The 22767-nt window shown below is 46.6% G+C and overlaps 11 protein-coding genes across 11 annotated transcripts; 4 read left to right on the top strand and 7 right to left on the bottom strand.

Annotated features, from left to right (window-relative positions):
* Positions 1-1125: 1125 nt before the first annotated feature.
* N7495_006432 (putative PHD and RING finger domain protein) lies at positions 1126-2856 on the bottom strand (the record flags this gene model as incomplete). Its single annotated transcript, XM_057209083.1, has 3 exons — positions 1126-1622; positions 1773-2708; positions 2829-2856. 3 exons carry the CDS (start codon positions 2854-2856, stop codon positions 1126-1128), a joined length of 1461 nt encoding a protein of 486 aa, XP_057062857.1.
* A 1179-nt stretch (positions 2857-4035) lies between these two features.
* On the bottom strand, positions 4036-4637 carry N7495_006431 (60S ribosomal protein eL43; the record flags this gene model as incomplete). The annotated part of the gene is made up of 4 exons (XM_057209082.1): positions 4036-4099; positions 4227-4391; positions 4522-4552; positions 4619-4637. The coding sequence occupies 4 exons, from the start codon at positions 4635-4637 to the stop codon at positions 4036-4038; spliced, it is 279 nt and encodes a 92-aa protein (XP_057062856.1).
* Positions 4638-5707: 1070 nt separating this feature from the next.
* N7495_006430 (saccharopine dehydrogenase family protein) lies at positions 5708-7168 on the top strand (the record flags this gene model as incomplete). Its single annotated transcript, XM_057209081.1, has 5 exons — positions 5708-5897; positions 5955-6102; positions 6156-6228; positions 6281-6405; positions 6460-7168. The coding sequence occupies 5 exons, from the start codon at positions 5708-5710 to the stop codon at positions 7166-7168; spliced, it is 1245 nt and encodes a 414-aa protein (XP_057062855.1).
* Positions 7169-7340: 172 nt separating this feature from the next.
* On the bottom strand, positions 7341-8643 carry N7495_006429 (alpha/beta fold hydrolase; the record flags this gene model as incomplete). Its single annotated transcript, XM_057209080.1, has 6 exons — positions 7341-7615; positions 7671-7722; positions 7780-8110; positions 8173-8282; positions 8338-8445; positions 8518-8643. 6 exons carry the CDS (start codon positions 8641-8643, stop codon positions 7341-7343), a joined length of 1002 nt encoding a protein of 333 aa, XP_057062854.1.
* A 381-nt stretch (positions 8644-9024) lies between these two features.
* N7495_006428 (pinin family protein) lies at positions 9025-10073 on the bottom strand (the record flags this gene model as incomplete). Its single annotated transcript, XM_057209079.1, has 4 exons — positions 9025-9369; positions 9441-9509; positions 9576-10002; positions 10063-10073. 4 exons carry the CDS (start codon positions 10071-10073, stop codon positions 9025-9027), a joined length of 852 nt encoding a protein of 283 aa, XP_057062853.1.
* Positions 10074-10376: 303 nt separating this feature from the next.
* On the top strand, positions 10377-10703 carry N7495_006427 (PHF5 family protein; the record flags this gene model as incomplete). The annotated part of the gene is made up of 1 exon (XM_057209078.1): positions 10377-10703. One exon carries the CDS (start codon positions 10377-10379, stop codon positions 10701-10703), a length of 327 nt encoding a protein of 108 aa, XP_057062852.1.
* A 217-nt stretch (positions 10704-10920) lies between these two features.
* Positions 10921-12153, bottom strand: N7495_006426 (twinfilin; the record flags this gene model as incomplete). The annotated part of the gene is made up of 4 exons (XM_057209077.1): positions 10921-11037; positions 11093-11344; positions 11424-12058; positions 12135-12153. 4 exons carry the CDS (start codon positions 12151-12153, stop codon positions 10921-10923), a joined length of 1023 nt encoding a protein of 340 aa, XP_057062851.1.
* A 440-nt stretch (positions 12154-12593) lies between these two features.
* On the bottom strand, positions 12594-13791 carry N7495_006425 (putative succinate:fumarate antiporter (Acr1); the record flags this gene model as incomplete). The annotated part of the gene is made up of 5 exons (XM_057209076.1): positions 12594-13207; positions 13271-13469; positions 13525-13574; positions 13634-13681; positions 13734-13791. 5 exons carry the CDS (start codon positions 13789-13791, stop codon positions 12594-12596), a joined length of 969 nt encoding a protein of 322 aa, XP_057062850.1.
* A 2835-nt stretch (positions 13792-16626) lies between these two features.
* N7495_006424 (uncharacterized protein) lies at positions 16627-17939 on the top strand (the record flags this gene model as incomplete). The annotated part of the gene is made up of 2 exons (XM_057209075.1): positions 16627-17396; positions 17450-17939. The coding sequence occupies 2 exons, from the start codon at positions 16627-16629 to the stop codon at positions 17937-17939; spliced, it is 1260 nt and encodes a 419-aa protein (XP_057062849.1).
* A 461-nt stretch (positions 17940-18400) lies between these two features.
* pex26 lies at positions 18401-19747 on the bottom strand (the record flags this gene model as incomplete). Its single annotated transcript, XM_057209074.1, has 2 exons — positions 18401-19268; positions 19323-19747. 2 exons carry the CDS (start codon positions 19745-19747, stop codon positions 18401-18403), a joined length of 1293 nt encoding a protein of 430 aa, XP_057062848.1.
* Positions 19748-20307: 560 nt separating this feature from the next.
* Positions 20308-22222, top strand: N7495_006422 (CAF1 family ribonuclease; the record flags this gene model as incomplete). The annotated part of the gene is made up of 6 exons (XM_057209073.1): positions 20308-20551; positions 20609-20695; positions 20812-20939; positions 21096-21702; positions 21763-21795; positions 21897-22222. The coding sequence occupies 6 exons, from the start codon at positions 20308-20310 to the stop codon at positions 22220-22222; spliced, it is 1425 nt and encodes a 474-aa protein (XP_057062847.1).
* Between the last annotated feature and the right edge of the window lie 545 nt (positions 22223-22767).

Raw genomic sequence — 22767 nt, 5'->3', positions numbered from 1 at the left:
ATGGCAAGCAAGTTCCTTCTGATTTGAAAAGTGTCAGTAGTAGACTGTATATCCAACTCCAGCCCTGGGAGATTGGATATAATCCAGCAATCAAGTGGCAAGTTGTCTGGCCCAACATATCTGTTCTGTGAAATTTTCTAATTAGGGTGATGGCGATGACAGCACAAGTGAACCTAGGTACTAAAAGTAATCTGCTAGATGATCTATTTGTAGCTACGTCTATTAAGAGTAGATGTGTATCGTGAGCTGAAGATAGATTCTACCTACCCGGTCATATAGCAGACTCCGTCTCAACTGAGCTTTACAGTCAGTTTACCTAGGTAGTGTCAATTTACTGGGGTAATAATCCATTCTAGCCCCTTTTCATAATCGTGTCTCGAAATCCTCGGTCTGGTGTACCTGCAATCTCGAAAAAATGAATAGCCTGACAGCCAATTCAATCAAACGTGGAAGAAGCGAACCTCAAAAGTTCAGACCTCGAAAGATTTGGTCTTTACATCCAGGGCTAGGTATTTAGCATTCATAACAAAAGGCATAGCCAGTTTCAAATCTTAAAGTTGATCTGTCCTCAGAGCTCAGATCAGTGTTAACACATCAGGATTCAAATACCTGAGCCAAAATATCTTGTTTCTAGAAGCATGGAATAGGTTCCTGATATCTTGTGGCTTTCGGTTGATTGATGAACTGGACAAATGGGGTATCGAACTGGGGGTCAGATGGCAAGTCTTGCAAATGCCACAGGCTCATTTCAACCTGTATCAAGTTAATCAGGAAGCTCAGATACAGATCCACGCAAAGGGCGGAAAGTTTGAGGATTGAAATGCTTCTTTGAGTCACCATCGTCAAGATGAGTGCTCGTAAAAGTAAAATGGCATTGAAAAGGTCCCAAGAAGGCAAGGGAAAAGAAAACAAATGATACATCCAGCAAAAAGGCAACGTGATAGGAGGGTATGAGAAGAAAAAAGAGAAAAAATCCAATACACATATCGCTCAAGCCAAAATAAAATGATCCTCCAGGGAAGTAAACGCCAACGAATATTGATAAATAGAATAACCAAAATATTCAATATTCTGATGAGAATGGTGAAAACGCCATGGAAATGCCGGGGTCGTGTCATTAAGCAGTCATCGTATTTCACCATCGGAATCAGATGTAACAGGCTGTTTGCCTTTACTCTCCTTTGACAGTGCGGTGATAGTCCTCTGAACTTCACGCTTTGCAGCCTGTTCTAAATCGTCGATCGACTCGGCACTGAGAGCTTCTCTGGAGTCAACACGCGCGTAAAGTTTTCGTGATATGGAGCGGTTGATCTCTGTGTAGTCATTCTTAGACACTGTATTCTCCCGATAGTGGGGTTTCAACGCTGCGCTGACCATCTTCTGAATAGCAGACTTCACAGCTGAAGAGGGTCCTCGACTTGGTGACTTCTCGGAGGATCGAGAATTAGCCATTTCACCAGCTAGACGAGGAAGGCGGGAACGTGGCCGAACGGTATCATGCGACCCGGGCGAGTTATTTTTCATGGACGGGGAAGGGGTCCCGGAGTACGACAGCTCGGGAGAAAGGGGGAGGTGAAGAGGGTTCAGCGGGGGAGGAGAGTTGCAGGGGAGACATTGGTCGGCTGCGGGAAAGAGGAGGAGGGGTGGTGGATGTTAGGAGGGGGAGGATCGATTGGAGGAAAAAGGTGAGATAGACGGCGAGGAAGGTCCAGGGGATGCCTGGTCAGTAGGAGCAGCAGATGCAGGCGCCGATGGTCCAAGAGAGGTCATACGGCTCGGAGCCTCATCCACCTCTTTCAAAAGAGAGGATAAGAAGCTCGGCTCACCTGCAGTTTGTCCGTTGAGCCGTGAACTTGAACCAGCAGCTCTGGAGGATTCACCATTCTGTTGAGCCATGGCGGCGAGTTCTCGGGGCCGCCTCGTACGCGGGCGTTTGAGTTTCCGCTCGGGTTCAGTGGGTTCAGGGGAGGGTGACGCTGTAGGTTCCTTGCGTTTGCGAGCGGCATTTGGATTGTTTTCAATCTCTCGCGCTCTTTCAAAGGCGTTCCATGCTCGCATTTCCTCCAAAGACTCCGGCTCTGGCGTAGGTTCTCGAGGTACTCGGGGGCGCGAGGGTCTAGACGTGTCGATATCGAAGAGAGATGCGCGGGCAGTCTCACGGAATCGATTATTGGCCCCCTGACGTTCGGCGACTTCAAAGCGACGCTGCCAGGATCGAAATTCACGCTGGTTGGCCTCATCCCGGCGACGCTGTTGCGAGGTTCGTACGTCATCATCAAAGGGAAAATCTAAATCCAGATGCAAGTTGTCCCTGATAGACTGCCAGACTCGAGCCCAGTGCAGTGAGTTGATTTGGTTGAGACTCTGCGCTTGGCGTTGCTGAGCCCGGGTTCGGCGAGTACGTCGGTCAGTAGTGCGAGCAGGCCGAGGAGGAGTAGCCCCTGGGGCCGGAGCAAGTGCCTGTTGAGATTCGCACTGTGCACAGAACCATGAGCCATGGGGAACTTCCTCCAACCCGATACAGAATGTATGCGAAGGGGCATCACATCCATCACAGAGAAGGAGTACTTCTTCGTTATCACGTCCTCCACAAATAGTACATGGCTGCCAGTCGATGAGATCCTCCAACTCGAAATCAGTGACCATCGTAGGGTCGATCTCAGCGACTTGCACCCGATCTTGGACAGCATAGGAAGAAGTAACAGGACCTATATATATCACGAGTGGAAAAATTAGTAAACTCTTTGACAGGGTGAGAATATCCAAGTAGAAACTTTGGAACACTATATGTATATATATATATATATAGTAGACGATAGTAGACCTACCACCAGGCAGGTCGCTCAACTCGACCATGTTAAAACTACGACGACATATCGGACAGCTGTTAGCTCGCTCCACCCAAGGCTTCAAGCAATTATTATGCAAGATATGACCACAAGGGAGCAACTGGGCAATTTGACTAGGGTCCTCCTCATCCCCCTCGACTGTTGTCACAGCGTTATCAGGTATAGGATCACTGGCGCTTTCGCCCAGGTCTCCTAGACAGACTATGCAAGTGTCGGACATGGGCAGGAATAAAGCCAAGTGATTGAAGAATAACTGGCGGCATGAAGAGCGGTATAAAGGGAAAGGATGTGGGGAGGTGAAGAGAGCCGGGCCTTATGAAGGTGGGCCGGGATTTCCAGTCTAACGCAAAACAGAATGGCAACGTGACAGGGCGAATCACCTGCGTTGATTAATTAACTCATTACTCATTACCAAATGCACAGCATAAGATCCCTGTTTGTGAAGTACATATTACTGTGATGAAAAAGTCATGCCTGCGCCCTTACTGTGCCTAGCGTAGACTGCGTAGCACTGTAATGCCGAAAGTACAGAAGTACGGGTACCCTATCCAACTGGACCCTGGAAAGGTACGGAGTACATGGCAAATGCTACAATATCTCGTGTCATCATATTTACAAGATGTTAGGATAATAGGATGCTGTGATACTGGGATGCTGTGATACTAGGATACTGGGATGCTGGGATTTTAGGATGTGAGGTCGGGTAGCTGAACGGGGGCCAGTTTCAGTGAGATTCCACCAAGTCCTGTACATAAGTGGGCCTAATCAGGAACCTATGAAGGTTGAGTGGCTCCACGAATCCATGCACCGAAAGTAAGGAAGCCTGGAATGCACATAAAGAAAAATGCGAAAATCGGAGCTGAGGGGAGGGCCGAAGAGCAAGCCAGGTATCTACAATTACTACCCTGGGACTGATGTGAAGCGGTGAACCAGATCTGTCAACCTCAAAAAGACATCAAATTGCGCATCATCTGTATGATGTTTTCGAGCTGAGCAATTGAAACTTCTGGTGACAGACAGATGCCTATGTCGGTAGAAGTCATATCAAGATCATATGGACATATCGAATTACGCAAGTGGTGCAAGATAAGAGTTTGTAGTCATAAATCCTCGGATTCTGAAGTTTTCATTTTTTGGTATTTCAGACGTAACCGTAGAATAGAAAAGAAACCATCATTCAAGATTTTTAAACCTCAGCGATCTCACGGAGACGACGGATGGTCGAGCGGGTAGCGGCAGCGGCGGGGGTGCTAAATGATAGCAGTCGGTTAGTATGTGGGTGAGAACAGAGAGTATCGACCAATTTCTCCCAGATATTATCATTCTTGTGCGCAAGATTTCACGTGGGTTGGGTCAAGAGTTGTTGAAGCAACTTACGAAACGGTGTAAGCACCACCAGCGACGGTCTTGTTGCAGCCCTTGCACTCCCAGATACCGACAGCCTTGCGCTTAACGGTGTTCTTTCCGCAGAAGGTGCAGACGTAACGGGCGTGCTGGGTGATTTCCATCTTCTTCACCTGCTTACGCAGGGAGGCACCGTATCTGTTGGAGGAAATCTGGTCAATATCCGTTGTTTATATGAAGGCGTTTGTTGTTGCTTGGCTGATTTTCGAAAAATCACAGTCGTTCGAGATCGTGGGCGAGGGCGATGGGAATTGAATGTTGAGCATACCTGACACCATATTTACCGGTGACACCGACCTCTAAAGAAAACGTCAGTAATCGGAAATCAATGAAAAATCGATCATGAAAAGGGAGGTTAAGCATACTCTTAGTGCGCTTGGTCATCTTGTCTGCTGTGCGGCTTGATGATGTTGAAGATGAGTATCGAGCGGACCGAAGAAAGCCTTGAAGATTGGTTGTGGGTGGGCTCGCTTAGGGCTCACTCTTGGCGGTGTGTGGTCACGTGATATTACTTCACATGTTTCCTATCACGTGATGGTTAGTGTAGATCCAAAATAATATTGTGTTGAATATCCAAGCCAGTATATGATAAATTCAGAAAGAAAAGAAATATGTTTGGATTTTCAATAAATCTTGCATGGTTAATACCCATTTAATGATGTTACTCTACCTTTTCTGGGGAGTTCTCCGCTTAGCTCGATCCGCCAGAGTACGTACCTAGGTATGTCCTTCTTGGCATTTAATCATCCATGTCATCCATTGATGTCATGTTTCATATGAGCCGATGGAAAGCTGGTAAGTGGCCAAGTCTTAAAATGTGTAGTTATCGCTCTTTTTTGATGCCGAAGTTCTTTCAAACCTCAACTCTTTCTCAAGACCCCTAACTGGCGGATATCTAGTATGCTTAAACTTTGGAATTCGCTATGCACGAATACCTAAGTATACGATTCAGAGTTGCTCTAGAAACTTTTGATATGGAGTCATAGTCCAAGTAGCTACGGGTACCTTCATCCATATCTAATTACTGTCCTTAGAACTGATCAATAAATAGAGCTAAGGAAGAACTACCTCATAAGTTCATTAGTTCTGACTAGTATATTGTAAGAACTATTCACTTCCTGAAATTTCTTGTTTCATAATCTTATCTTATTTCCAATCTCCATATTTTGAAATAATGATTTGAAATCTGCATTTTTGATTTAATTTTCTGCATCTCGGTTTACTCCTCAGTCACGTGTGTTAACATGGCAACATGCTTGTCGGCCAGATCATCTTTCCCCCATTGTGCAACCTGGGATCTCTCGGAATCTCCATAGATTCGTCATTTTATTTCAATTCCCCTACATCCCATTCACCTCTGCAACAGCTATCACCCTTTTCTCAACTTCGGGTTCGTGAATATTCAGAACAGTCGTTACGTGAATATACATCTGCAGAGCATTCATAATTCCAAAATGGCTTTTGAACGCGAATTTGACCTGATTTTGCTGGGTCCTACCGGCTACACTGGTAACTTCACTTCTGAGCATATCGTAAAGAACCATCCTACCAACCTTAAATGGGCCATCGCCGGCAGATCGGCTCGGAAGATGGAGTCCATCGCCCAGGAGCTGAAGGCCATCAATGGGGATCGTGTCCAGCCAGGTATATATCCTTAACAATTGTTTCTCTCCAATGGATAATTACTAATCTGGACTAAAGCTGTCTTGGTGGTTCAGATGAACGACACCGAATTGAACGAGCTAGCCCAGAAGACCAGACTCATCATCAACTGTGTCGGACCTTACCACTTGTACTCTACACCTGTTGTCGAAGCCTGTGCTAATAATGGAACTCATTACCTTGACGTGTAAGTTTGATTGCTTTATTTTAATGACCTTTTACTGACTTTGGCCGTGACAGTACTGGAGAGTCTCCCTGGGTCAAGATGATGATTGAACAGTACCACGAAACTGCCAAGTCCAGCGGTGCAATTGTAAGTTGTATACTCAATTCTTCATATTCTCCTGGCACTAACAATGACATAGATTATCCATTCGACTGGAATTGAGAGTGCCCCGGCTGATATGCTGGCATGGGCCCTCGTCAAGCGAATCCGGGAGGAATTCTCGACTCCCACTCGTCTCATCGAAAGCTGCACCAAAGAGATAAAGTATGACCCCTTCATACACAGATTTTTCTTCAACATTCTAACTTCTTGTCGCAGGACTTCAGGAGCAAGTGGTGGCACCCTCGCCACAGTCCTGGGCATCTTTGACTGGCTTCCGATCTCTGAACTGCTCAAGTCTAATAGTCCTTTTGTTCTGGCTGCATCAGCCCCACCCAAGGACATTCCCAAGACTACTATAGCTCAGAAACTCCTAGGTGTGCGCTCCGTCCGCGACCTGGGCACGCTAACCACCTCGCCGAACGGCATGGTCGACATGTCCATCGTGCACCGCAGCAGCACTCTAATGCCAGAGCTTTATGGACGACGCTTCTACTTTAGCCAGATGATGTACGTTCGTAATGCTCTCATGGGATTCTTCGTCCACGCCGCCATCTCCATTGGCTTGTTGCTGCTGATGCTCCCACCTGTTCGCGCCGTGGTGCGTAAGTTTATATACGCCCCTGGATCCGGCCCGCGTCTGGAAGACTCCAAGAATGACCGTATCGAGTACCATGCCGTGGCAACCGCCGACCAGGATGTTCCATCTCCAAAGCGAGTCTTCGGAAAGCTGACTTACCACGGCTCCTTGTACGTGCTCACTGGTGTTCTCATCGCAGAGGCTGCCATGGTCATTCTTACGGAAGAGGAGAAGGTCAAGAAGGTCTCTCGCTGTGGTATTGTGACTACGGCTACCCTGGGCCAGGAGTATATTGACCGGTTGGACAAGGCCGGTGTTAGCATTGAAACCAAGGTCTTTGAGAACTAAAGGTCTCAGCTCTCAGCCGATATCAACCAACCCCGCTAGCTTTTTTTTCCCCTCTTTATTTCGTCATTCCCGACTTTATGCTTGCTTCAACTGCTTGCAGGATGATACTGCAAACATTCAATTTGACTCATAGCTATGACTAGCTCACGAAATAATGAACAATTCTGATGTTTTAGAGTTTCTCCGATCTCCCACTAATTACTACATCATTCAGCCATCCAGCAATAATTTGATTCACCTCCGCTGGTTTCTCCCATAAGGCCCAATGAGTAGTATCAACACGCTTTATCGTCAAATCAGGGACATTCTTCGTCATTGACTTTCCCAGTTCTATCGGAAGGGCACTATCCCTCTGTGCCTGGATGAACAGCACAGGGATCGTAATCCGCCGGCCTAAAATGGCTTTTTCGTCTTCGTGGTTGATTTCACGAGTACGGTACCAGTTCACTATGATATTGATCAGCACATAAAAACAGAAAGTTGGTTGAGAGACGAGACATACGCGGACCATGGACCCCATTCCTCATAAACTCATCCGCGTAATACTCAAGTTCCTAATAATAATAAAATATCAATATCAATCACTTCACTCACAAAGCTCCAATACTCACTTCCACGCTCAGTAGTCTTGATGGCATCAGCTTCCCCACCTTGTCAAACAAAACGCCCTTCTTAACATCAAACCCAAACTCCTTATCCGCCGTTCGACCGCCATATAGCGCACTCAGAAACTGTTTGATTTCCTCCCGAGTACGAATCACCTTTTCTACATCCCCACTCGCGAACTGCAGCTGATAGCCAAAGTGCGGCGCCGCAGTTTGCACAAGGTCTTCTAGGGATAGATAGCGTGCTTGGGGCCGCGCATACGGTACGCAGACTGCAAAGAGGTGGCTGACTAGATCGGGATGCCAGAGGGCTATGCGATAGGCGAGGGAAGCACCCCTTCCACGAAATGAAACAGATCAGACATTTGTCTGGACTGAGTTTATGATATGGGTTCTTACCAATCATGCGCGCCTAGGAGTATCTTTGATTCCCCCAGCTGTGTGGCTAGCACTTTCAAATCATCCGCGCAGCTCTTGTGTGAGTAAAGCTTTAAATCACCCGGGGCTTCCTGTTCCCACTGTGAGATCTCATATTTAGATCTATGACGAGACTCAAACACTCACTGTACGGCCATAACCTAGGCAGTCTGGTGCAATGACTCTCAGCCCCATGTTCACCAGCATAGGGATTTGATACCGCCATCCCATGGAGATGTCCGGAAAACCGTGGATCTGATAATTGGAATCTGGATTAGCTTGGGCTCTATCATACTTCTAAAGTAATGGATTTGAGCGGTCGCTAACCAGGAATATCGTCGCTCTGTATTCTCGTGGCTGACTGAGGAGATAGCTGTAAGTGCGGCCGTTGACTTTTGCGGATCTATACTCGATGCGATTGTCGCCTGTTACAAGAATCTTATCGGTTGACATGGTTATGAGTCTCTCAGCTTATATCATCCACGAATGTATGAATATCATATTAGACCAAGGTTGTGGTTGAAGCAGGGCACCCAATTTATTTATTCTTAACCCCGCGAATTAGATGTCACGTGAAATAAACTACAGTATAAAATCAGACCAGAAGTGAGATGTGAAATTGAGAATAAAAAGGTGGTTTGATTTGATGGAACAGGGTTATCGATACCGGCGAGGTCTACTTCCAATTAAAATAATACGAGGCTCAGCTGATACCGGATTGAACCTCGGTTGAGGCTTCCCGCATTTCCCCAGATCCACAGCATTAAAAAACAAAAAAAAAACAAATCAGCCATGACCGTTGGACCTACTGACCTTGGGAAAGATATAATGCTCTTAATATATCACAGTATCCTCGTTGTCCTCCACGACCTCGCTTCCGTCATCGTCGCGTTCAGCCTGTTCATCAGTAGGTCGATTCGCGTCGTTGATGGCCTGCACATTAGAAGGCTTCGTAGTATCCATAGTCTCCATATTCTCACGATCATTTTTTGACTTGGTCTTGGGCGAAGACGAAGACGTCAAGGCTGACACCGAGGGGAGAGTTTGGGGAAGGAAAGATTCAGGCGGGTATCGAGAATCGAATTCAGCAACTTCACGAGCAATAGTATCCTCAGCATCCTTAACTTGTTCCTGAATGAGGTGTCTATCGGCGGGTTGTAGCTGATACGGTTTGTACAACTGAGTAAAAAGATCATGTTAGCTGTTATACGCGAGAACGGAACGGCAGGGGGAGGTCAGATGAGCCATACCAAGGAAGGTAGTGTATAAGTCTTGATGAAACGTGCCGAAGTAATCAGCTGGGCATGGCGTGTGCGCATCTGTTATACCATTAGCAAAGTTTCATCCCATAGTAAATAGATCCAGATTCAGCCAGATGAACTTACTGCTTCGCGCGCATAAAACGGAGACTCAGCTCTGCGGATCAGATTGCGACGCTCTTTGCGCTGTTTATCAAATTCGTCAACCTGGGACTTCAGTTTCTCTTGCTGTCTTTTCTGGATATCTGCTCGTCGCTTCTGCGATGCCGACGTTGAGGTTCCAGAGAGTGTGCCTAGTAAGCCGCCGAACAGTCTTCGACTGCGGTCGCGGTCATCACTAGGACCAACTTTGCGGACTGGCCTTTTTTCCATGTTCTGCGGGGCAGATAAAGAGACGCGTAGATCGGGGTGGGAAGCCTGGTCGCTTTGGCTGCTGTGTCGACGGCGCTTGGATTCGTGGTCTGTGATCGAGGGGTTTCGGCGTTTAGAAGGAACTTCGGTAGATTGACGTATGCTGGATGGGTCAGGAATAGCGACTGCCGAAGCAAGAGTCCTGAGGTAATTGTCAGCAGAGCTCATTAATAGATCAGCGCATCACAACTGGTTGATTTACCCTTCAGACATGGTTGATTATTGTATGTGCCAATCGGTTTGGTGTGAGTGAATATCTGATAGGAACAAAAAGGACTGCGAAGAATAAGTCTGAATCAAAAAAGTCGAATACATCAAGGTTGGACCAAAGGTCAGCTCAACTGTCGGAGCTGGAACAGTGTTACAGCGGGCACGTGCACGGACCCGAGTTTCTTCCAGCTTCTTCGCTTTCTAAGCTCCTCCTCCTTCTTCCCAGACACACCATTTTTGCAATTCCTCCACAGCAAACCTCTGCTCTCCTACCATTTCCCTCATTGCTCGAAATATCATCACATCATGTCTCGCCATCACCCTGATCTGGTCATGTGCCGCAAACAATCTGGCATCTCCATCGGCCGACTTTGCGATAAGTGCGACGGCAAATGTCCTGTGTGCGACTCCTACGTGCGCCCAACCACCCTTGTTCGTATCTGTGACGAGTGCGCCTTCGGAAACTACCAGAACAAGTGTGTCGTCTGTGGTGGTGAAGGAATCAGTGACGCTTTCTACTGCTTCGAGTGCACTCGTTTGGAGAAAGACCGAGATGGGTGCCCCAAGATTATAAATTTGGGAAGTTCGAGGACAGATTTATTCTATCAAAAGAAAAGTTTTCGGAATCAATGATCGTGACTTTCTATCACTCCTTGGCCAATCTGTTGGCTTCTTTTTCTATTTTTTTTCTTTCTTTTTTCTGTTTTGAATGTTGAGTGTTCTTCGCAGTTTCTGAGCATTATATGTCCAACAAGGCCAGAAACAGGGAGCTGCTCAATTAATGACGGTTGATCGACTATCTATTCTTGATAATAACTATGTGTACTCGAACTCTACACGAGATTGTGATTTACCGACCGGGGCGTCTTGGGCGGGCGAAACCACGCCCTGCACCCTGGTTCTGTGGCGGCTCAACTTCCTCCTGCAACCTTTCTCCAGTGATCTCATCTGGGGACGAAGCTTCGATCTGTCATTCCGCATATATCAGCACAATTCCACAACTCATTCCGACCCGAACATACCTTTTTCAAGTTCTGGAGGCCTTCCTGCTCAGCGATCGCGATAGCATTCCTCCGCGAGCTGGCGTGCAGCATGCGCTCCTTGATAGATGAGCCGGTGGGACAAGTGTACACGAATACCACGGCATCCGAGCCCGGATAGTGGTAGAAGGAGTACCGGGGCGAAGTTGAAGAAATGTGCGAGGCTACGTCGCCCGCATCAACACCAGACTTGGAATCAGCAAGCGTGATAGTCTCCGTGGGGATATCGACAGTCTGTATCGAGAATCAGATATTAGCACCAAAATCAAGATATCAAGCACAGAGACGCTCTCTCGCGTAAGTGTAAACATACCAGCTGAACCAGTCCTCCCTCCTGTAGCTCTTTCAGCGCAGTCTTAGCCGCCTCATCAACCGGCATGGATATCTTCATGCCAGACCCAGAGCCTGGTCCATATGTTCCACCGATTCCGATATCTCTCTGCGACGGGCCGCTCCGAGCCTCAGCCTCAGCCATGCGAACCTTCTCAAGCTCGCGCTCCTTCTCACCCATCAAGTCTTCTCTCCGGATCTGGTTAATCTCCCCATCGCGCTCCCGCCACGCATCACGTTCCAGGATCCCCGCCTCTTCGGTGGCAAACACAGTCGAGGCGAACTTCTCAGCACCAAGCTCACGAAACAGCGTGGAGCGGGTTGAAGCGAACAACATCTTAGGCCGAACAGGCGCATCAGATGGGATGTAAGTCAGAGCGATGAGCGAAAAGGATGCATTGGTAGGACGGCGCAACAAGAGGAAGATCGGTGTCTTGGGTTGTAGGACGGAAGAGAGCTGGGGCAACGAGGAGAAGAAGGATTCAGGCGAAGAATTGGATTCGGTGAATAACAACGGGGTCAATGGTGTCAGACTCTCGGAGGTAATGGTGATGGGTAGACAGAAGCTTGAGCTGTCGTTGCTGAAGTGGCTGAAGGCATTTTGAAGCTCCGCGGAGACTGGGGCGTTGTAAGCGTTGAACGGGCCAATGGATTGATGTAATTTGATGATATATTGTCATTTCATCCGACGTACCTGTGATTCCTGACTGCATGATGCCGAGCTATTTGACCTCTGGAGTTGAGGTGTGTTGTTGTCTACTCCGTACTCCGTACAGGGGGGGGGAGGGGAAGCGGTGAATGAGGGGCTACTCCTTATTTTCCGAATGGCATTCGCTCTCATTAAGTCATTCATCATTTATTGTGAATTACTTACATCTTTTATTTACATCGGTTCTTTTTTTTTTTTTTTGGATTCTAGGTGTAATCACAAAATTCAACTTTTTGAAAAACTTGGATTACTCTGAACAGACCGGGGTCCAAGTCCAACATTATGGTATACAGAACCGGAAAGAAAAGGAGGCCGATTGAATATTTACAAAAACCGTTCGGAGTGGCTCACCTCGAAACGATCAAAGGGTCATTTGCGAGCCTTCGAGAGAAATGGAAACGCAACACCCATGCTCAGTATAATATCACATATGTCAACAGGAAATTACTCATCGAATGAGCCACCCACAAAGGCCCAGTTGGAACTTTCCAACTTACCCCTGAGGAACTCATATACAGTGAAAGTCACAGCCTGACCCGGAGCAACACGCATTACACGAGGGGTGATGCCCTTGTAAAATGCTTGAGCACCCTCCTGCTTGAACATGTCCTTGGCAATAACCATAATACGAGAGATAGCAGACTGACCCGGCTCAGCTCGGCTCTTCTGGAGACGAGTCTTGATGGTGTCGATGGGGGCGTTTGAGAAGGGACCCATCGCACCAGAAATGAGACCGATGAAGGTGGTCTGGTACGCGGGAAGCTGAGAATCACTGTACTGGGGTTGCCAGCGCTGGAGAGCGGACTTTAGCTCGCTGTATGCAGTGAAGTTGGCGGCTTGATTGGTTCCCTGGCGCAGGGCTGTGAGAGAAACACCGCGATATAAGGTGCTGAAACCTTCTTCCCGGATAACGGTAAACAAGGCGTGAGGGGCGCTACGATATTTGGGGGTATCGAGGGGATCGGCCAGACTGTGATGTTGCGCCTGCAAGCGAATCTTGATGACTTCCATTGGGTTTACGACGGCCACGGCCTCAGTCACACCAGCCGCGAGACCAGCTGATTAGAACAGGATATTGTTAGTGGAACAGAACGTGAAGCTGACAATAGGGTTGCGCTTACCGAGGAAAGTGGCTTTGCTGGTGACATTGCCGGTTTCTTTATCGGCCAACATGCCCTTGTACGACTCAAACGAGGTAAATCGAATGGCCATTTTGGGAATGATACCTCCCAGCACAGCACCCAAACCCTTGTATAAACCCATTGCGGTCTCTTTGCGCACAATCTCAGTACCAGTGGCAATGAAACCACGGGGTTTAGTCTATTAATCCAACATTTTAGCAATTGGAGTGAAGAGATGAGCCATATTGACTTACACCAGGCGCACGAGCTCTCCGTGATAACTGCATGCGAACCTTGACGGTATCTATGGTATTGTCAGCATTCTATCACCAAATATTACCACGAGAACATCATATCACATACCTAAAGGGTGGCAAATAAGGGCTTCCATCATACCAGCACCACCACCAGCTAGTTTACAGTTTAGCATGCAGCCGCATTATTTGAGAATATCAGATCTCACCAATCAGATTGACAGCCGGAGAGGCCTTCTTCCTCCCATTTCCTTTTTGCGCCGACATATCAACAGAATATAATGAAGAGAAAGAAGAACCGCTTTCTCTTTTTTGTCCTCTCGAGAATTAAAACACCAGATAATCGTTTAAGCCCAAGAAATAGAAGAAAATGGCTTGCTCCGAAAGTCGGGGGGAGGCGAAATGCGGAGGGAGTCGGAAGTATACAATCCCGGGGTAGAAGCCGAGGAGTGGACCAAGTAGAGAGATTGAGGATTATCCTCTAGATTGAAGACGGAGGATCTTATGTAAACTCCAGATACAATTTTCTCGGATAAAGGGGTCGGATGAGTGACGTTTACTAAATTGTGGGGAAATGTAGCTTTATGACGGGGAAGCGGAGGATGGACGAGCGGATGTTATGATCTAGATAGTTTGATGGCTGGCAGCGGCCATCTGGAAATTTGAGTATGATTTGAAAGGGGAAACAGGTAGAAATATATGTAAGATGTTTTAACATTCTAGAGAAGACAAGAGCTATTAAAGGATTGAAATATGAAAGAAGGTGTTGTCCCGAGGCCTTCGGGAGTTGGAACGTGGGCGGATGATTTGCTCGCCACGACCAGATATTGGATTACCTATGAACCTATGAACCTAGGTAGGTAAGGAATGATCTTTCATCTGACAGTGCTGAAGAATCAAGATTCTATTCTAATTGGTAGTTGAAATATGTTATTCACATGAAATACCAATATCACTTTATCATATGTGATTACTTATGCCTAGTAGATTATGCGGAGAAGCTTACTTATCGGGAGCTGATTTATTCCGGGTTTCTTTTACTCTCTTCACGGGAACTTTCGGGCCAAACAAAATCACTATTCTAGCCAGACTTTAGCCGAGGCTCTAGGTATCTAGTCCATGTCTAATAAGCTGTAAACTGTGGAATGCTTTATCTACCCAAACCTAGGTGCCGGGTTTCCTATGCTAGCTCTTGGCGCTCCCCGAATGAAATATGACAATTTGAAAGTTAAAGAAACAGTGAAGATAAATGAGTAACCGAATAGAATAGAAAAAGAATGGTTTTGTGAAGAGGAAAGAGCAACCGCCAATTTGAATCAGATCGCCACTGGTAAACAAAGCGTGATGCTCCAAGCAAGCTAGTATTGATGTATCGGCAGCATTTCAATCAATATTTCATAGGTCATAGGTCATATCCCAGATCTATTCATTATCTTCATCCTGAGCTTCGGGGCAAATAACATCTCGTCAATAATTTGTTGAGCCCGTGCGGAAGAACAAGGCTCAACTTATTCGGGAATAGCCGTATAAGGAGAAAGTGCCAGTCAAACTTCGTTCTGAAATAAACATACTTGGATTCCCACGAGGAGTTCTTATCATGACGTCGGACCTTGCGCTCAGTGGTGACCTTAGACTATCCTTAGACTATCCTTAGACTTGGTGGTAGACATCTTCGTAAATGTGAGAGAGTATTTTTTTTGAATAGTTGGAGTAAAGCTGGATAGACTGGTGGGGCTAAGAGTGGTGGAGCAGAAAGCTAACTGGGCGCATCACCGTTATACGCATAAGTTCAAAATCGAACAGATGTGGAAAGCTTGGCCTGCATAGTCGAGATGCCAGGTTATGAACTAACCCTTACATCGTACATATATTGCATAAAATTACACTTCCAAGATTCGCTACCCTGACTACACGGCATTCAAATAGATTAATTTTCTAGATTCTCTAGATTCTTACTCTATTACAGTAGTTTTTGAAATCAGTTATAGAGCGGTGAATTATAATGGACTTATTTGCCGGGAATGCTGGTATAACTGTATAACCACCAACAATCTTATCCAAGGAAAGTATAGACCAAAGCACAAAAATCAATTCACATCTTTCGGATCTTCCATACTTCCTGATCTCGACATATACCTTCTTCCACTTCTGCTGCATCTTCTCTTGATCAGCTTTCTCACTAGGATCATACCATTTTAGCTTCATTCTTTGAATTTGTCGGAAGTGATGATGCCTATGATTTGTTTGCATCGACGAGAAGTATTATATAGGGCGTTATGTGCTGTCCGAATAGCTTATGTTTATCAAATTCTCGCTATGATTCTCCACTTAGGTGATAGATTTACGATTTACGATAGAACCATTGAACAGTTTCTTCTTTGGCTCCTTATAATGACCCATTGATCTCGACACCAATATAAAAGCCAGTTTCGTCGAAACTATAGATATCTTTAGGACAAATCCTATATTCTGTTGTAATGTGTTTATAGTCCTGAAACCCACTACCTCCAAAGCCACAGCTTTATCAAGAGCCAGACTTTGTTCGGCACCAATCGCTCGTCGGCGTTGACGGTAGTATTTGGGATGATGTTCAAGAAAACGCTTAACTAGTGTTCTCCGATTAATGGTTATTTTGTTATTAGGTCTAAATAGGCCTTTTCAAGAACTGGATTAGCTGTAACTTCATCTCGTCCTTGATTAACTGATACTTTTGCCTTATCAAAATAGTTGGTTTGTTCACAAAGAGCTGTTTCCTATGCAGAACTAAGCTTACAACCGGTATATTGTCGTTTAAATAGTAATCTTCTACCGGGCCCGCTTGTAGCGAGGGACTGTAGTGAAGGGTAATTTATGTAATGTATAAAAGGCCTAATGTACTATGTAAGGGCTTATATTGCGGTGTGCTATGTAAGGATTCGCCATTTCTACCAGTATCTCCGTGCGATCGGACCCCACCAAAAATTTACTTAGAACAACTCCTGAATCGACGAGAAGATCCAAGAAGATCCAGTGTCCATGGAACTATCCAGTATGCTAAATACACGCTAGTTGGATTTTGAATTCTAGATCTGATTCCAAGTCAGATCCAGAGTCAACACAATCATGGTAACACCGTCTGTACACTCAGACGCTGAGCAACATAATAATACCCCGCCCCGATGGAAAACCATCCCACTCTGCATACTGAAAGTGATTCTACACCAATGGCTTCTAATAGGATACGGCGTCGTCTGCGTCCTAGCCTACTACTTTCCCCAAGTAGCGAAACATGGCGGGATAATCCGCGCCGAATACAGTATCATGTACGGGGTAATCGCGCTTATTTTCCTAATTTCAGGCCTGAACATCTCGCGCCAGAAACTGCTGTTACAGCTCATGAACTGGCGCCTGCATCTCATAGTCCAAGTGATTAATTTCCTCTTCGTCCCAGCTTTGGTCCTGGCTGTCGTTTATGCCATCTTGGCTGGTGATCCGGCCGGTCGTATCGACCGTGCTGTGTTGGCCGGGTACATTTTCACCGCTTGCATTCCCACCACTATCGCGTCTAATGTTGTCATGACGAGGTCTGCTGGTGGTGATGACGCTGCAGCGCTGGTGGAGGTATTGATCGCTAACATCCTTGCGCCGTTTATTACGGCTGCTTGGGCTGTTACTCTCATTCCGGAGAGGGACGAGTTTGAATCTTGGAAATCGGGCTCGTCGGATTTGAGAAGCATGTATAGGAATGTGTTCCAGCAGATTGGATATGCTGTCTTGCTGCCTCTTTTCGTTGGGCAGTTGATTCGATGGACTTTTCCAGAGCGTACAGCTTGGGTTCTGCAGAAGACTCGCTTGCCGAAATTGGCCAGTGTATGCATGTTGTTGCTAGTTTGGTACGTGCAATCCGTTCAACGACCACACATCCATCTCTTAACCAGCTCTCTAGGTCCACTTTCTCTTCCTGTTTCGCTACAGGCGCAATACAAACGCTCTCAGTTCAGAGCATTATCTTTGTCGTACTATTTAATATAGCACTCTACATCTTCCTCACGGGCGTTTGTTTCGTCACATCCCGCCCGCCACAGGCTTTCTCTTCTCACCGCTGGTCGAAGCCCGTTTTCAAACCATTGTCTCCAGAAGAGACTATCGCTGCATGTTTCTGCGGTCCGGCAAAGAGCACTGCCCTCGGTATTCCGCTTCTATATGCTATGTGGGCACCGCTTGACCTCTATCTCAAGGCCAAAACGTCTGTCCCTGTGCTACTATACACGACTGAACAGATCTGTGTGGCCCATTTTTTTGTCATGGTTTTTAAAAAATGGCATGCTTGGACGGCTAAGGATGCTGTGCCCGATTCTGACGGGGTTGATATGGCCGAGACTCCTGTACAGGGTAGTTCTATCCATGGCCGCGGAAGTAAGGATGAAGCATCCTAGATTTACTCAGCCCTTGAGGCTTATATGGTCTAGTGCCTACCTAGATAATGATACCCTTGAATTCTCAATATTCTCTAATGTAAGATCACAAGTAGAATACCTGGGTAAACTAGTTAGAAGCGTTTGGTTAGTTCCAAAGTTCAATGCTGATTTGCGTATACATTTGCTATACCCGACGTACTCGGCACTGTTTTTAATTGCGGAGTACCAGGTGGATCCAATTCAGGATGTGGATCCCAAAAATAGCCTGATGCTATTCGTTAAGTACGTAATGAGTAGATGAAAGTGTGTTTTGAAAGCAATATAGTCATGAATTGCAGTCCCAATCCGATATGTATTCTATAGGGTACATAGAAAAAAAATAACCAATGACAGAATAAAATGTATGTGAGGAATCGGTAAGATCCAATAGCCAAGGACGAAGATATCCATAACAGGAACTAGGCAAGAAGGAAAGCTCTTCATATATAGCTTACTTTCACTCCCATCCCCACGGTGTCTTTCATTTTTTGCCAAGCAGTACCCGTAATCCTGCGGACTCGTTCACGTACATTCTGTCGGCTCACGGCCATGAGAATGCCAATCACAAAAAGTAAGGCGCGTAATAAAGAAATTGGGTTCGCGGAGATGCTTTGGATTATATTCTTGATTAGATTCCGTAGGGAGGCAATAGCTCGGGGTTGATCGGCCCGAAGCTCAGCTTTGACTTGCTTCTTGGAGGACTTTGGTGAAACTGCTGCTCGTGCTGTAGGTTTGCCACTGAGTGACTTATCCGGTACTTTAGATCCCTTGGCCTTGGATGTGCTGCGTGGGCTACCCTTCTCGATCCCGAAGTCTACCTCGGGAGTATTGTGCTTGTGATTGTTGGATTGTTGAGCTGCAGCTTTAGCAGCCTCTTCTTCAGCTCTTCGACGTTCCTCATCCTGTTGCCGCTCGAATTCTGCATCTTTGTTGCGTTGTAACTCTGCAGCGCGCAGCTCCCCTCTTTCCTTCTCTTCCTTTAGTTGCTCCAGTGTTTGGATGAACAGTTCTTTGCGCTCCTCGTCTAGCACCTCGCTGAGATTGATGAACTCCTGGGCATATTCCCATTCTCCATTTGAAGGTAGCACATGGAGAGTAAATAGCTCGATGATTCGTACTCTGGCAGTTAAATCTTTCGGGGTATCAGCTCCATTAGTTGCAGATATCCGTTTTTGTGGGAAGTCATTGGTAGAATCTTCTAGTCGGCCTACTAGATCTAGATGCGGTTGCCCGTAGGATGACAGGTAGGTCTCGAGTCGTTGCTGATTAAGTGCTTGGGAGCTTGCATGAGTAAGAAGTAGTGTAGCTCTGGCGTTATGTTAGTCGCAATTGGTATTGACCAAGGGAGTAGAAGTGCCTGACAGGTTGAAAACCACCTCCGCATCGACGGAGCCTTCTCGACCTCGGTAGCCAATTTGCACCACCTCCTCCCAGACTGCGCCTTCTCGCACGCGCGTGGCGATCGATTTCCATTCCTTTTGCCCAAATTGAGCTGCACCTTCCTCGACACCAAGCTGTACTATTGCGCTGAGGAGCGTGCCGTAGAGATTCCACAACTTAATTCGCCATGTGCTGGGAGCCGTAGCGATCGGCGCTAAGGCCGAGGTTTGATCGCCATTAGATTCTTGGTCATCTGAGGATTTGGAAATTGATATAAATGGTTGAACTGCTGCAAGCGATTCTGGGAGACGCCGTGTGAGATACAGCTGGGAAGCTTTCTTGTATGTCTTGGAACAGAGCTTTGCGTGGGAGGTGGAGGAAGACGAAAGCTGGGTATGAGATAACATGCTGTCGGCCACCAAAGAAGTATTATGAAGCTGGGTATAAACAATTCAATTCAATGCGATTTAATTTCGAGAAGACAATTAGACGAGATGTGAATTGCAGTTGGAAGAACGTTGTTTCGCGCTAGGTCGTTTTCCCTCGGCTCGTCCAAGTCCGGGGAAGTCATGTGATCTCTATTTACATAGATCTACAACGTTCGACGTTCAACATCTGAAGATTTACAACAATAGTGAAGACTGTGATAGGTTGTAAGCTTTTACTGTTTTGCATAACCAAGGCAGACTCTATACAGGGTACACATTTTATGGAAATACATATTCAGTGACAATAAGCCGATGACACTGAAAGTTATACTACTCTGTAGGGCAGTAATAGCTCAGGGCTGGCCAGCCCAGGGCTTAGCCTGAAGGACTTTATTATACTCTTCCATCTCCTATCCTCCTTATGCTTCCGTCTTTAATCCCCTTCCTTTCTTCCATCATTTCTCATCCTCATCCCTTTAAATCCTTTTCAAAGTCTCCTTCACATTCCCTTTATTTAACTCTTATCTATCATCGACAAGATGGAGATCGATGATGGAAACTTTGGGTTCCAACTCCCCTGGGTTCTTTATGAGATTTCGTGCAGTATCTTTGTGGCAATCGACCTTGAGTTGTCAGGAATTCCCCTCAAGATGAGAGGCAACCTGCGCGTCGGTCACGACGCTCAAACCAATGAGGAGCGATATGCCGAGGTCAAGGATGCCGCGAAGAGATACCAAATTCTTCAGATCGGGCTGACAACTTGCCGCGAAGACAAGACTAATGGTTTTTCAAACTTGCATTCTTTTCGCTGGGATTGACAATAGAACTGACCGTGGACAGGCACATACGTCGTCAAGCCTTACAACTTGAACCTCAGTCCCATTATGGACCGGGGACTCAACCGCGAGTGTAACTTCAACGGATGGAGTATGTCATATCCTCTGGAACACACAAACTTCTTCCAGAGACTTGCTATTCTTTCAGAGACTTGCTATTCTTTCAGAGACTTGCTATTCTTTCAGAGCCTTGCTAATCGATTACAGCCACCACCTTTCTTATGAACAACAATTTCGACTTCAATAAGATGTTCAAAAGTGGCGTTCGCTACTTTTCCCGTGAGGAAGAGCAGATGGCCAACGCAGCTAGTGAAAAAAGTTCTTCCCCATGGCTGGTGATACCTATTTGTGGGACGATTGTGAAAAAAAATCTTCTCCCTTTGTTCAACAGACCCGAAAGATCCTTTACAGATGGTTGGAGCAGGGAAATGGGATGGTAGTAACTCTTACCACATATATGCAACGTTGAGCCCTACTAATTTCGGTTAAAGCCCAGCAACTCCCTCAAAATCCCTCACCCTTCTCAGAATCAGGACCTGACCAAGGAGCAGAAATGGCTTGTGCACTCGCTCGTCGAATACGAGTTTCCTCTACTTATGTCGCGCACCCGGTTTTCGTGTGTGGAAGTCCTGGCAAAGGTCACTGATGGTGTTGACCAGTACCTGGAGGATCAAACTAAAAAGCTCAACTCGGATCTCAGTGGCATCCGCAAGTCAATTGGAGCTCGCTGGTTGTTTGAGGCTCTAGCTGGCGGAGACATGTCGTCAATCCCAACCCATGTCTTTAGCTCGCTCAACGTGACCAAGGTTGACGGCGAAAACATGCCGGCGTCGAAGGTTGAATCGATTATCAAGGAGCGACTCCGCACTCCTCCCATTCTGGTGGGTCACAACTGCTTCCTAGACCTGGTCTACTTGTACCAGTGCTTTGTAGGCGAGCTGCCTGACACACTTCCGGAGTTCCAGGCGAGAATCCACCATCTTTTCCCGATGGTTGTCGACACTAAATACCTGGCAACACAAGAGACTGGCGAACGAGCAGGGTCGTCTCTGGAGGATGTCACCCGCGCTTTGGCCGAAGTCAAATTCCCTCAGATCGGTAATTTCCACTCTCCTCTCATTGTTCTCAGAGACATGCAACTGACCTGATCTTTATTAGACATTCACAGCCTGCACTGCAAGTACTTGTTTGGTAACAGAGCAGCCACGAGGCAGGATATGATAGCCTTCTCACTGCCGTTGCACTCCTCCGAATGTCTCCTTTCTTGCAGAAATTGGAGTCTATACCTCCAGGAGAGCACGGAGTGAAGAAGAAGGACCAGTGCTCTTCCCTTCAAGGTCTACAGTTGATCTCTGCTGAGATTCCTGATATTGAGCGCCTTACGGATGATCTCAAGGAATACTCGAATAAAGTCAGGCTTCACGAGAAGCTCAAGGTGGAGGCAATAGTTTCTGACGAGGATTCAGTGGAGTTTGTAGAGACCTGGGCTCACGAGGGCGCCTATGTTTTCAAGGATTCAGACCGCTGCGCAGTCCCTTACAAGGAATGTAGCTTTTGGGGCGTCTATGGAAACCGCTTGTGTACTTTCGGAACCGTTGAGAAGATCATCGAGCTGTAGGCGACGGATACAGGAGGCTCACGGGGGGGGGGGGGGGGGGAAGGTGGGTGATGGTAATTAGAGTAGGCCCAGGAGGTCGGTTGGACGAGGATATCACCGTTAGGGCAGCCTCCTACTCTTATTTGAAATTAGCGCTTTAAATTGTTTGCCTAGAACACACGTTTGCCTTCTATCTGACCAGCCTACGCCTTCGATCAGATCATTGCAGTACACATCTTAGATTCCCGTCACCTCTATAAGGAGCTGGCTCTAAGGAGAGGGACTTCTGCACTCAACATTACCGTCTCCTGTAGCTGTCACTTATAGGTAACAGGTTGGTAATCTCCTCAAGAGCTCTAAGTGTGTGGATGATTACCATAGATTCCCAGAAACTACATTACTGAGAATAATGAGAGAGTGGGAACTTATCGATCTGGGAGTTTGGCCACAGCGCAGGCGACCTTCACGTTAAATGGTTAAAATGAAGTCAATTGACTCTTGTTTCAGTTACTGTTGTCAGTATAATTTCTTTGTTATATGGGTTTACTAATCAATGATGGACATTG

This window comes from Penicillium taxi, assembly GCF_028828555.1.
Source record: "Penicillium taxi strain IBT 34144 chromosome Unknown utg000004l_segment0_segment0, whole genome shotgun sequence".
Lineage (NCBI taxonomy): Eukaryota > Fungi > Ascomycota > Eurotiomycetes > Eurotiales > Aspergillaceae > Penicillium > Penicillium taxi.
The sequence above is the reverse complement of the archived record's forward strand: the minus strand, read 5'-3'. Positions and strand labels throughout refer to the sequence as shown.